General features: G+C 34.0%; 1 protein-coding gene across 1 annotated transcript in view; it reads right to left on the bottom strand.

Moving 5' to 3' along the window:
* TNS3 (tensin 3) overlaps nt 1–12,055 on the bottom strand; it is a 199,947-nt gene extending 187,892 nt beyond the window's left edge. The window contains exons 1-4 of the mRNA XM_044676470.1: nt 11,891–12,055; nt 6,942–6,992; nt 6,210–6,332; nt 1,813–1,877 (exon numbers count right to left, since the gene is read on the bottom strand). Of these exons, the coding sequence (XP_044532405.1) occupies nt 1,813–1,877; nt 6,210–6,332; nt 6,942–6,992; nt 11,891–12,040 (389 nt within the window). The 5' untranslated portion in view covers nt 12,041–12,055. The remainder of the gene's footprint in view (nt 1–1,812; nt 1,878–6,209; nt 6,333–6,941; nt 6,993–11,890) is intronic.
* Nucleotides 12,056–14,934: the final 2,879 nt, after the last annotated feature.

Here is a 14,934-nt window from a genome sequence, read left to right as displayed (position 1 = left end):
ATGAAGTGTCATTCCAGGAGAAAGAGAAAACAATTGGCAGAAAAATTTTGAGGGATTGTATGAGGGAAAAAAATGGCAGAAAACCTGCACAACTGAAAAAAGTAACACTTCATTTAAAAGCCTCATTCTGAGAAGGGGTCCATAGGCTTCCCGAGACTTCCAAAAGGATCCAAGTCACAAAAAGGCTAAGAACCTCAACTCTAAGTGATTCCATTAAAGCTTATGTAAAAGAAACACTTTAAGGCATTTGTTTGACTTGTAAACTAGTTTTAAATTCTGATGGTTCATTTTGATAATGGTATATGATAGTTATATACATATATATATATATACATATATATAAAATTTTCCCTGGAATTGAAATTTCCTTATTAACTTGTGCAGACTACAATCATACTGAAGAGACAAGTATAAAAATTCCTGATATCTCCTTCATTGGCTTAAAGAGTTCTAAGTTTTGAAAAAAGGGCAGTCAGCCAAAGGAAATAGACAAAACTCACACTTCTATAGGTGTGAGAATTACCCAAACTACCTGGAGCTCCAGTTCCACACACAATTACATTTTGTCAGAGGCTGGATGGAAGACTGTGGATGGGCTAATCTCTCTAAATTCCTCCAGGTCTCTGAGTAACATGTTTGGATTAAAAGACTGACTCAATGTGACCAGGAATATTCCTAGACTTGGCCCATTCACAAATGTTTATTCTAAAATAAGTGGGTGAGTGGAATGGTCATTTTCACTTGACTACACTGAGTTCAGGAAATTTAGGAAATTGAGGGATTAGGTTTTCTACACGGCAAGAAAAATATATTTCTAGAAAAAAAACACTTTGAAAGTCAAATTTCACTGCTTAATTTTTCCACCACCATATGAATGGTTTTATATTTCTTCTTTTGGAGATAAAAGCAAAGGTTGTATGAATAGAGAAGATGATTAAAAAACTCACAGTCTATTAGAGAGGCACATTAAATAACAAAAGGAGTATATGCAAAAATTTAAAAAAGATAAAGAAGTAATTTATAATGATTTTATTTTTCATAAGAAATGAGAAACTGATAAGGTAAATAATTTATATCTAGTTTTTGGCACCACTACATATCTCTACCATTTATCAACTTCCCTCTTTAATACCCTCCCTAGCCATGGCACACATCATAGTCTCTGGCTGAGCCATACACAGTTTCTCTAATCCCCCAAATCTCCCTTTCCTGGATCATCATCACATTTAAGTAGAAGCAGTACAGGGATTACATGACAACAATATAGCTGGGCACAACACAATTATCTTTCCCAAATATGTGTGCCATACCTCGAATGTACAACAGAAAAGCAAAGATAAAGCAGGACTCCAAAATAATGAGACTGACTTCTTTTAGACAGACATGATATCCTCATTACGACTGTCATTCTAGGCTATTAATGCTCTTAAATTATTTCTACTACCAAAAATTTTCACATTTTTAAATTGTTAAACTAGAGAACTCATTTCCACAAATATGAAATTCAGAAAGTCAATACAACAGTATAGATTCAAAATGAAAGAGAATGCCTCTAGCTGAAATCAATTTTCAGCTTTATCCATTTTCTGATAGTAGAAACATAGAATATTAGAAGTAAAGTAGACCTTAGAGGTTATCAAGTCTAAATCCATCATTTTACAGATGAAGAAACTTAGGCCCTAAGAGGCACAAATATTTGCCAGTTAACAGGAAGCCTAAAAGTAGAAGCCTGGACTGCTGATGCCCAGTTCTCCCTCCACTACAACAGATTATATCATAAACAGAGAAAATGAATTTTTATTTTCATCTTACCTGGCAGAAACATTGGTGAAATGCATGTATGATGATATGACAACTCCTATCCGTCCTTTTCCACCCTGAGAGAATGAAAATCAATAAATATTTATCCTGAAATTGGGATGTAGAGCTGACTATAAACCAGCAAGTGCCCTGTACATTCCATGAATTAAAAAGTAGATCATGCTTAAGAGATGAAATCAAAGTGGAGTCTTCAGGGGTTACTAATCTCTTGGGGTTGATTTACTGATATTCTACATCAGCACGTAGACAAGAAAATCAGTCTCTAATTCTATACTATTTCAATGGTAATTGAAGTTTTCTAAGGCAATGAAAGAAATCCAGAGCAGCTGTTGAGGGCATTTGGAGAAGCTGAGCAACAAAGTTCAATAGGCAGCTAATTAAAATAATACTAATTTATACCTCAAGAAAATCGACAGCAATCCACTGTTTCATTTATAGAAGAAATGCACCCCTTAATGGCTAGAATGAAGAACTACATGCAGGGCATAAATATGGTAGGTAAAAACCATCTCACCCCAGGAACAGGCTCCAAAGTATCTGCAGACATCAATGTGATGATCACCCCAAGTACACCTTTTGGCACCTTGACTCACCTTACTGCTCTCTGTTCCTAGATATGACTCTACACCCTATTTTATTGGGCTTTTTACTTCTATTTCTTTACAATATTTTAATATATTTTATATTTATTCAAGTAAATGTTTTTACCAACTCCTCTATAGTGTAAAGGAAAATGAGCTATCCATCTTTTTATCTCCCTCTACAGAAACAATGCCACCATTTTACTTCTTCTACTCCCCATTTTTAAGGTTTGCAAAAATCTAAAGTTTCTTAATAATTATTCCAGGAAGGTACAGATATAAAAGTTTGCCATACGCCTGACCTCAAACCAAAATTCAAAAGAAATGTACAAGTGATATTCTAACCAGAGAGTCATCATGAACTTTGTGCAGCCAAGACTATGCATCTCTGTCTACCCATAAAATAAAACAAAATGTCTAGCAGAAAAGAGAGCTCAGTTTGAGGTAGTGCTCATTTGGAAATATTTTTAGTAAGGTAACTATTTGCATTTAGCTCCAATGACTAAATTTTCAACCTTTTATGGGGAAAGAGGTTAAACAAGATGAGGTTCATTTCTTAAAAGAAAATGCAAGTCATGATTTTTCCCAAAACTAACATAAGAAATTTAAGGTCAAAAAAGCAACAACAGCAAAAAGTAATTTTAAAAGAAGAAATATAAGCTCCTTTTTATTTGCTTGTGGTTCATATATAAGTGGTATATCACATCTTATTACAATAAAGAACTTTCCAGCCATTTTCTGAATTTGATCTTTTCTATGACCCTTGGAAATGAGTAGGGAAGGCATTATTCATTTTTATTTTTATGAGGTAGAAAGTTAAGATTCAGGAAGATTTACGTAACTTGCCTGAGGTCATAGAGTTAGCAATATTTTTTGAAGCAGAGAAGTTTTATCTGAAATACTAGAAAAGCAACACTCTAAAACAGTGATGGGTAAACTTTTAAAGAGAGGGCCAAAGGAAAGGAAAAAACTTTAGGCAGGCCAATATAATTTATTAAAAAATAACAGTGATACATTTTACAAAATTCTTACTTTTTTTGTGATACTAAGCCCTATTGATAACTGAAAGATTATGAAGGAGAAGGACACATCTGGTCCACAGACCGTAGTTTGCCCATTGCTGCTCTAACATATACATAGGGAATATTATCATACAAATTATTTTAAAGTTTTCAAAAACTCACTTCCTAATACAAATAACTAGGAAATAAGGGCCTGTTGGAGACCAGATCATATAAGTGAAAATTATATATTTCAAATAAACCAATAACAGATAAAGAGAAGGAAAGCAGAGGGAGAAATAGCTATCATTTACATTAAATTAAGAAAAAAAGTATAAAGTACTAAGAAGAATTTATCCATTTCTTAGAATATCCAAGCCAAGACAAGCTTAACTATCTTAACAATTTCTGGCATGATGATCTATGAAATATTCATTCTGGAAAGCACATGAATTTTGACAGATATCAGCAATTTTACCCAACAGTTATGATTTATGACTGGCCATGGTTAAAGCCAGTGTCAGTAATTTTGAATTAAAGGTGAACTAATCTTTCATGGTTTGTTTTCTAAATGTTTCCAAAACTTATTAAATAGTTTACATGACACTAGAACAAATGACTGATAAATCATTTTTATGAGTTTTAACATGTTTCCTATTAATTCACCCAACAAGTTTTGTCTAGAGGTAAAAAGAACAGTTGTTCAGGGGAAGCAAAGTGTTTTAAAAGCCCAAGACAATAAATCTATCAGCTATTATACCCTGATTTATTCTTTTTGAGTAATATTCTGGTTAATTTATGTCACATGTAGCTGAAGAAAGTGAAAAGGAATGGACATTCTTAAGAATGAAATTTGAAAATATATATACTATATATGTAATATTTAAATAACTTTTTTAAAAGGATAGAAAAGGAGTGAAAACAAAAACTCCAAACCCCAAATTGATCAGGATAAGCCTGATTGATGATCATAGTGCAGTTTATCTTTTTTTTTTAATTAAAAAAACCAACTGATTCTTTTTCTTGGTTTGTAAGAATATATAAATTTCTGAAAAAAAATCTGCCTGAGTATACATATTATTGAAAGAGCACACATGTGCTCCTGTTTATTTTCTGATTCACAAGAGAACTAAAAACCAGTGCTAGAGAAAAGAGTCAATAAAAGCAGATGTGAGAAGAAAAGAAACAGTTCAATTTTTTTCTCTCCATATTTCATAACATAGCTAGGAGGGATTTGTGTAATGTGTGAAGATTTGCAAAACATTTTACAAATATTTCCTTTTATCTTAGAAATAAACCTGAGTAATAGGTACTATTATATTGCTATTTTACAACTGAAGCAGACAACAATTAAGTGATTTGCTTTGGGTAAGGGTCTGAGGTGGAATTTAAAGTAAAGGCTTCATGAATGCAGGTCCAGAGCCCTATCCCTGAGCCACTTAGTGGCCTTTAATAGTATTATTATTGTTTAGTCATTTCAGTCATGCCTAACTCTTCTTGACCCCATTTAGCGTTTTCTTGGACAAGATACTAGAGTGATTTGCATTTCCTTCTCCAGTTGAATTTATAGATGAGGAAACTAAGGCAAATATGGTGAAGTGACTTGCCCAAGATCCCACAGCTAGAAAGTATTTGGGACCAGATTTTAATTCAGCTCCAGCATCCTATCCAATGTACCATTTAGCTGCCCAAGCCTTAAATATAACTGTCATATATATATATATATATATATGATCAGTGATGTCAAACTCAGATAGAAAGGGGATGCTAAGAACCATTAAACCAAATTTAAGGATCCCTCCAAATGGCTGGATATTTCCTTAGAGAACCACATATTAACTTTATCTGTGCCTTAGAGTACTTTTATTTATTTTGTTAAGTATTTTCTAATTACTTCTATTTGGAAGCATTGCGCTGTCCTACATTTTGACATATCCATAATATATAATGGAATCCAGAGTAGAGAATATTATCTTAAAAATGCTGATAACAAAAGCTTCCACTAAGAAATCTGAAAACTCATTCTCTCTGCAAAGCTCGTATTCTTTCTACTACACTATGCCTCCTCTTTTTATTTTTTAGGCAATTATAAAATGAGAATTAGCATTCATATAATTTTCAAGTTTACAGAGCAATGTGTAGTTAGAATGTTCTACCCCAGGACTATGTTCCCCAGAATTCCTTTAGTATTACCCAGCATCCTTTTCCTTTTGTCTACCTAGCATCCTTGCTTATTTGTATGTAGTTGTGGGTAACCCCTCCTTCTCTCTCTTTTCCCACATGTACAGCTGGGAAAGCTGGTTTTACTCAGGTTTTTACTTTTTGTCTTTTAATTTTCTCTTATTTCAAGTTGTTATTAATAAATTTATTAAATATAATACTTGGAGTATTTTGATAAAAGGAATTTTTAATCTTACAGCACTTTACAAATATTATCTCATTTTTAATTCACAATTACCCTGAGAAGTATGTGCTATGATTGCCCCTATTTTACAGATGAGGAAACTGAGGTATAAAAGGGTTAAATGGCTTATTAAGGGTTACAAGTGCCTGAGGTTAGACTTGAACTCAGAACTTCCTAGCTCTAAGTCCAATGCTCCCTCCACTGAGCCAGAAACCATCTATAAAGAATACAAAAGGGAGAAGATGGTTTTGGTCTTGATTGATGTTTTTCTTGTGACCTCCAAATATGGAACAAAGCAAAACAAAACCATGAGTTCTGTTCTTTTCTCCTAAGGATAAAATTGAATTTTTTATTTAAAACTGAATTGAAATCAATGAACAATTTATAATGCATCTTGCTTACCCTGCAGTGAATGACCACTACGTGCTGAGGATCACTGTTTAACCAGTTCTCTTGGGCTTTACAGATGGTGCACATCTTATCAAGAGGAGGGGCATGGAGGTCAGGCCAACCCACATCCATAATCTAGGAGAAAAGACATTTAATTCACTTCCTCATCATGGAAGCAACATTTTTGTAACATTCATTATTCTTTGCATTACAGGTTCACTTCATGCATTTATTGCTAATATGAATAAGGAGTAAATCGTTCATGCTTTCATTTGTAAAAAGCTGCCAAAGCATTATTTAACATCAACAAAATATCCCAACAGTCTTCTCAATATTTCTGAATGGGAATGCCAGTTTCGGGTATGTTCTTTTGGAACCGTAGATGTCAGGGACATCTAGATAGAGGAATGGAAGAATGGGAAGCATTGGTTGAGAAGCTTGCCCACAATCCCTCTGATCAAATTAAAATCTCAATCAGCAAATTCCAATTGTCCACACATACTGTTTAAAAATCAAGGAATAAAATATGAATGGGAAGTAGCAAAATTATTTACAAACAAAAATATCCATAAAAGAAGGGAAGAAGAATGGAAAGGATGAATCATGAAACACTAAATTGGGAGAATTAGGCAAAGCAGCAAATGCATGGGAAGGCCTGTTAAATGAACACAAAATGAGCATCTTAGATGAGCATTTCAAAACTGAAGAAGTTAGAATGAAGGTTATTGGGAATAAAGTCAGTACCTTTGGGTTAAGCTTCGTAAGATCATATCTTTTTTCAGAGAGGTTTATTACCTGTAAGGTGAAAAAACAAAGACTAAAATGTTATAAAAGCCATCATTTTCAGGAAAAAATAAGAAATCCAGTTATTTATCATTCAATAAAAATTCAGTTATTTATCATCTAAAGGGTTGTCAGGCTTGGTGGTTTTCATATAATTAAAAAAGTAGGTACAAGACCTGGAATTTCCTTAAAATAGGGAACTTCTGGGTAAGGAAATTAGGTGGCTCAGTGGACAGAGTACTGAACCTAGTGTCATGAAGACCTGAGTTTGAATTCTGTTTCATACACTTACTAGCTGTATGTCATTGGGCAAGTCTCTTACTCTCTGTATGACTCAGTCTCCTCATCTATAAAATGAGGATAATTATTATAACCCTTACCCCAGAGTTGTTGTGAGGATCAAACAAAGTGCTAAGAGAGGTGCTTTTATTATACCCATTTTTAAGAGAAAGAAACTGAGACTGAGGGAATCAAGTAAATTGCCCAGTCACTCATTTAGTAGGTAGGTACCCAAAGCAAGAGTTAAGCCCAGGTATTGCTGGCTCCAAGTCCAGCATTCTATTTACTGCATCACCTAGCTGCCCAGGAAAAAGCAAATACCAAAATGCTCAGAATTTCTGTCATTCTAAAAAAAACAACTTCCATTTCAGCCTATTACCAACATATCAAATACAAACCTTCTCTGGACTATCTCAAAGTAATACTTTGTTGTCAATACTTGCTATTTTTGGTCTTTTCTTTTTAAAAAAATTTTTAAATTTTGAATATTTTCCCATAGTTACATGTTTCATGTTCTTTCCCTATCCCCCAAACCCTCCTAACCCCCCCTTAGGCACCACAGAATTGCACTGGGTTTTATGTGTATCATTGTTTAAAACCTAATTCCATATTATTGATAGTTGGACTAGAGTTATTGTTTAGTGTCTACATCCCCAATAATATACCCATCAACCCATGTGTTCAAGCAGTTTCTCCTCCCACAATTCTTCCTCTGAATGTGGCTAGCTTTCTTTCTCATAAGTCTCTCAGCCTTGCTCTGGATCCTTGCATTGCTGCTAGTAGAGAAGTCTGTTATGTTCAATAACAGTGTATCAGTTTCCATGTACAATGTTCTCTTGGATCTGCTCCTTTCACTCTGCATCCATTCCTGGAGGTCATTCTAGTTCACATGGAATTCCTCCAGTTCATTATTCCTTTGAGCACAATAATATTCCATCACCAACAGATACCACAATTTATTTAGCTATTCCCCAATCGAAGGACATTCTTTCATTTTCCAATTTTTTGCCACCACAAAGAGCAAGGCTATAAATATTTTTGTACAAGTCTTTTTCCTTATTATCTCTTTGGGGTATAAACAAAGCAGTGCTATAGCTGGATCAAAAGGCAGATAGTCTTTTAAAGCCCTTTGGGCATAGTTCCAAATTGCCATCCAGAATGGTTAGATCAATTCACAACTCCACCAGCAGTGCATTAATGTCCCAATATTGCCACTTCCCCTCCAACATTCTCCACTTTCCTTAGCTATCCTGTTAGTTAATCTGCTAGTTGTGAGGTGGTACCACAGAGTTGTTTTGATTTGCATTTCTCTAATTATAAAAGATTTAGAATACTTTTTCATGTGTTTGTTGATAGTTTTGATTTCTTTATCTGAAAATTGCCTATTCATGTCCCTTGCCTATTTGTCAACTGGGGAATGGCTTTATTTTTTGTACAATTGATTTAGCTCCTTATATATTTGAATAATTAGACCTTTGTCTGAGTTTTTTGTTATAAAGATTTATTCCCAATTTGTTGCTTCCCTTCTAATTTTGGTAGCATTCGTTTTGTCTGTACAAAACTTTTTTAGTTTAATGTAATCAAAATTGTTTATTTTACATTTTATAATTTTTTCTAGCTCTTGCTTGGTTTTAAAATCTTTCCTTTCCCATAGATCTGACAAGTATACTATTCTGTGCTCACCTAATTTACTTAGAGTTTCCTTCTTTATATTCAAGCCATTCACCCATTCTGAGTTTTGGTATAGGGTGTGAGATGTTCGTCTAGACCCAATCTCTCCCATATTGATTTCCAATTTTCCCAGCAGTTTTTGTCAAGTAGTGGGGTTTTGTTCCAAAAAGCTGGGTTCTTTGGGTTTATTGTAGCCTATCTTGCTGAGATCTCTTACCCCTAATCTATTCCACTGTTCCTCCCTTCTGTCTCTTAGCCAGTACCATATTGTTTTGATGACCACTGCTTTATAGTACAATTTAAGATCTGGTCCTGCTAGGCCACCTTCCTTCATATTTTTTTCTATTATTTCCCTTGATATTCTTCGTCTTTTGTTCTTCCAAATGAACTTTGTTATAGGTTTTTCTAATTCAGTAAAAAAGTTTTTTGGTAGTTTGATAGTTATAGCACTAAATAAGTAAATTAATTTGAAAATGATGGTCGTTTTTATTATGTTAGCTTGTCGTACCCACGAGCAATCAATGTTTTTCCAATTGTTTAGATCTAGTTTTAATTGTGTGGAAAGGGTTTGGTAGTTGTGTTCATATAATTCCTGTGTTTGTCTCAGCAGATAGATTCCTAAATATTTTATATAGTCTAGGGTGATTTTTGTAACATCCATGTTTCTGAGAGGGGTTCAAGCTGCATCACAGAATTTGATAGTGCCTCCAGGACTCCAAGGGAGAGGGGCACTATCAAATTCTGTGATGCGGCTTGAACCCCTCTCAGAAAAATGGATGTTACATTTTAAATGGAATTTCTCTTTCTAACTCCTGCTGCTGTGATTGTTGGAATATTGTTGGTCTTTTCAATGTGACATATTGAAAATATCAGTGAATTTTCTCTTTTAATAATCATTAAAGTATTCTCATCCAAAAATGACCAATATGGAAGTAAGCTTTGCATGAGCTTTTATTACATGTACGACCCTGATCAAATTGCTTATCATCTCCAGGAGCAGAGAGGGAAGGGATAGAAGGAGACAATTTGGATTTTGTGATTTTTGAAAATTTATGTGGAAAATTGTTATTCCATGTAATTGGGAAAATAAAATATATATTTGAAAAATAAAAATAAATAAATGAATAAGTAATCATTGAAGATCTCTTTATCTCCCAAACCAGTGGCATTTGCTTAGCCCTCATCTTTTATTTAACTAGAATATTTTATGCTCTTCACTATTCCCAGATACTCTCCTTCTTTGGCTTCAAAAATGAAATAAAACTTTCTCTTTTGTTTTCTCACTTACAAGCCTCAGCGAATACAAAGTATTAGTCCTTTCAAAATTATTCATGTAGGTTGATTTTACAATTAATACAAGTATTCATCCGTAGGTCTACCCTTTCATTTTTTTATATGACAAAAATCTCAGGTCACGTAAGCATTCTTTGTATAGCAAAAATAAATTTTTATTGTTATATCCTTTTGGGCATGATTTATAATTGTATGCTACATACAGATATGTACATGACATATACATTATACTATTGTACAAATGTCATATCTTAGAATCTCCCATCTTCCCTTTTGAAGCAAGTAGGAGCATAACCATTTCTGTAAAATTCTTGAGACAGGACTATTCTTCTTGTATGAAAGGATCATAGAAAGGGTCCTGAGAACTGACTAGTCTTGCCCCTTTTAAAGATGAGAAAACTGAGGCCCATAGAATTAGACTTTCAAATTTACACAAATATTAAGTAGCAGCTCTGGTAATGAAATGCAGATCTCTTGACTTGAAATCCCATTATATTACATAGCAGAGTAGGTTAGTGGAATGTCTAAAATATAAATTCCCAGAGGCAGAATTCCTACAGTGATGCCATTTAAAACAGAAAGGAACACTTCTAAAATTGCCAGAGGGAAAAATTCAATAATACATTTTGAATCTACTTATTATTAATCAGGGCACTAATAGAACTGAAATTCAATGGCAATGGACTTTCAATTACAACAGCTGTAAAGAAAATTGAGTGATACAGCTCCAACACTACAAACTCATTCATTGAGTCCCAGATCATTTTATTCAGGCCCTAAAGTTTAATGAGTCTGACAGATGGTATGTGATGTAGCAGAATGGACTGCATTATATACCTGTTAAATAAATCAATTAAGGATCTATTCTGATCATGAGAAATGAATAGAAATAATATACTCATGCCAATACTATTGAATTTTTATACAATGTAACAAAAGATTAGGCAAGAAGTGGGATATCAACCTTCCTTTCTCAAAGAACAGATTTTATTCTAGTAGACTCTATTCTATCACAAAACAAAAGAATGAAAAGCTATTTTACACCACTGGCATTTTATTTCTGTATTGCTTACATTTACATTCCTAGAACATCTATCAGTATAAAAACTAAGCTTTATTTGTATAATGTATATATTTTTATATATTTGTATAAACAAATTTTTTTTTAAAAATTCATACCTTTTTACTATCAATTCTAAAACAGACGAATGGAAAGATTTAGACAACTGGAGTTAAATGACTTACCTAGGATCACATTGCCTAAGAAGTGTCTGAGGCCATATTTAAATCCAGATCCTTGGAAGTACTGCTCTGGTGCTCAATCCACAGTGCTACCTAGCTGCCCCTCTACTCTCTATGTATATAGTATATATTTTACACACACACAAACACACACACACACACACACACACATAAATGTGTGTGTGTATTTATGTATGAATTTCTTACCAGCAAATTGTTGTATACAATGATCATTGTTTTGGACTTACCTACTTCTCCTGGTTACCCGGAAGGGCTCAATTTTACCAATTCCTTCTTCTACCCCAAACGTATAACAGGAGTTACATGAAAAATTGAATTCATTATAAGACAAAAGACGGCACATTGCAACTTTTTAGAAGCTTGTCCTTATAATATTTAAAAACATGAACAGTGCTGACTCTTACCAGATAGTTATCTCCATGTTTGGATTTTAGCATTCGGGTTACATCTTGCAAATTATGTAGATATGTTTCCTCAGAGCAACTAGCTGGGAAGGATACAGCAATGATCCTCTCGGTGATGTAGGTAAGATCGAGTTCATAGCCTTCCTCCATGATATGACCCAAGATGGCACTCCTGTTAAAGGTTGAGAGGTTCAAAAGTAGGTATACCAAAAGAGAATTGAACCAGGGTATGAAAAATAGAAAAATGAATGAGAAGTAATTTTAGCGAAATTCATACAAACTTTTAAAAGATGACAAACTACAGAGAATTATTTTTTAAGCTAACTCATCAGCTGGTCAGCATTTTTTTCAAGGAAGGTCTTTTATGTATCAATTATGAAAGAATGAAGTTCAAAGTGTCAAGGCTGAAGCCTTATAGTCATCTTTGACTCAGGTCTCTTTTTCATTTAAGAATTCCTTCAGCTCTTCATTGAAAATGTTTCTCTCTCTCTCTCTGTTTCTCTCTCTCTCTCTCTCTCTCTCTCTCTCTCTCTCTCTCTCTCTCTCCCATCTCTCTTTCTCCCCCCCCCCCATTCTGATTGCTCCTATATAATCTGGTAACATTACATCATGCATAAGATATCGCAATAACCTCTTTAAATGTTAATCATTCCTCATTAAGCTGGCCCATCACAACTAAGCTATTTTTGAATTGTCCCTTTTCATCATTTTACTTATTTCCTGAAGTATTTTTAGGCAATACACATTAAGACCAAGTTCAAGGTCAAATACCTTGGAAGATGCATGGTATTCCAGAAAGAGCAGTGGATTGAGTCAAAACATTTGGTTTAAAATCCTGATTCTGCTATCTGTTTGACTTTGAGAAAGTTAAACTCTCAATTTCATTAAGTCTCATAGAATGGGAACAAATAACTGGCAATGAGAGGTCAATTCCCTCTGTACAATTAGGGAGAGTTTCAATTCTGAGAAAACACCTGAGCTTGATCCTGGACCATAGACAAGATTTCAACAGGAAAATACTGGTTTTGGATGTTGCCATTATGAGGGGTAAAAACTTAAGATTGAAGAAAGTTCACATCACAGTTGAGAAATTATGTATTTGTTTGACTAAAGTTTAGAATTGAAAGATGAGGTTTCCTTAACCTTTTAAATTAGGACCATCTCATAAGTACCAAGTTAGGAGACTACTATAATAGTCCAAGTGAGAATTAATGTGGACTATTTGGAATAGTAAGCATGGCAAGGAGAATGGAAGGAGAGGGACAGATACAATACAAGAGACTTTGACAAGGATAATTGAAAAGACTCAATATTACACTTGGCTCAAAATGTTATTATTAGTTCCTCATATTTTGGGCTCTTGTTGAGTTTGAGTTGTTCCTAGAAATCAAAACTTTTCTTCCAAGGAAAATAAGTTACCATAACTTAAAGATGTTCAAAAGTATTCTTCTATAGGTTCTGAGAAAAGCAATTTCAAAAATTGTTTGAATGACATTATGAACATAATCTCTCTGGCTTTTTCCTTTCTCCAAAAACTTAATCCAGATAGTTCAGTTCTGGTAATTTTTCCTCTCAAAATCATATTTGTAGTTACAGTGCAATCTATCACTATCAACATTACAAGGAATTCTGGACTGTTTTGATTTGGGTTTCTAAAAGGTAAGTAATGTGGACCTGGAAAAAAAATAAGCAAAATCATTTCATACATTGAAAAATACAACTGGTTCCTAGAGAGCTAAGGTTGACTACAAGCACAGATACACAAAATAACTGTTTGAAGGAACACTTACTGCGAAAATTTATCACAGCAGAATGAAGAACTTTTTGAAAAACTGTCGGATGCCTGGGGGAGGGGGAAAGCAATTTATTATTATCTTAAAGTTTCTTTGGGGTAATAAAACCACACACATAAATGCATATCACAGAACAAAATCCACGTTTGTAATATGTGCTGTGCTAAACATTCCAACCAATGTTTTTATCAGTTTGAAAATACCTCCCTTTATGCTTGCGCTCCAAAAATGGATCATAAAGTCTTTGGATATAGGGAACATAATAGACTTGTTACAGTTCTAATATGAGATTGGTAAGCATGTGAGTGAAAAATGACTGATTATATTTAAGAAACCTCAGTTGTATCTGATTATCCATCAGGATAAAAGATCTTAGGAACCTTGCCATCCACCCTACTGGTATTTCCTTCTTTTTGAATCCTTACTTTTAGTCTTATTATCAATTCTAAGACAGAAGAGTGGCAAAGGCTAGGCTAGGCAACTGGAGTTAAGTAATTTGCCTAGGGTCACACAAATAGGAGATGTCTGAGGCCAAATTTGAATCAGACCCTCCCAACTCCAGGCCTGGCACTCTATCTAGTGAGCTGCCTAGCTGACCCTGGTCCCCTCCTTCTTGCCAAGAATTTCTGTATTGTCTCTTGCCAAGAATCTTCTACATCATCCCTTTTCCCGCCTTATCTTTCTGCATTCAAGTTATCCTATCCCATTCCAAATCATGAAATAAAAATCATAGCTACTACAGTATGGCTACACACTCAATCTTTGTTTGGGAAGACAAATACATTCTTCTTCTTCCCAACATGTGTTACATGAAAATGTAAATTTCTTGATGTTGAAGATTGGCTTTTGCATTTGTATTTCCAGCACAATTCCTGGTATATCTCAGGTACTTAACAAATGACTATTGACTGATGGGTTTCCATTCTAACCACAAGTAGTTTTTCATGAGTAGGCTGGCCACTAGGTTTATGAATATTTTAGTCAAGGACACCTTGAAACTTTTTTTAAAATTCTACTTAAAAGTAAGTAGTCATGAATGGTAGGGAAGTAAATATTTTTAAAAGAGATCCTCATCCTCAGTTCATTGAATTCACAAAATCCATGAAAATCATTTGTTACTATACTATTTTTAGATAAGGATAATGGTATCTAATCAATTCTCTGTTATATATGGTTACTGTTTCTCTTTTTCTCCAGCTAAGGAAATGCCAGGGAAGGAAGAAAACTATGATGAAAACTGTTCTGTTTCAT

This window comes from Gracilinanus agilis, chromosome 1 (assembly GCF_016433145.1).
Source record: "Gracilinanus agilis isolate LMUSP501 chromosome 1, AgileGrace, whole genome shotgun sequence".
In the NCBI taxonomy this organism is placed as follows: domain Eukaryota; kingdom Metazoa; phylum Chordata; class Mammalia; order Didelphimorphia; family Didelphidae; genus Gracilinanus; species Gracilinanus agilis.
The sequence above is the reverse complement of the archived record's forward strand: the minus strand, read 5'-3'. Positions and strand labels throughout refer to the sequence as shown.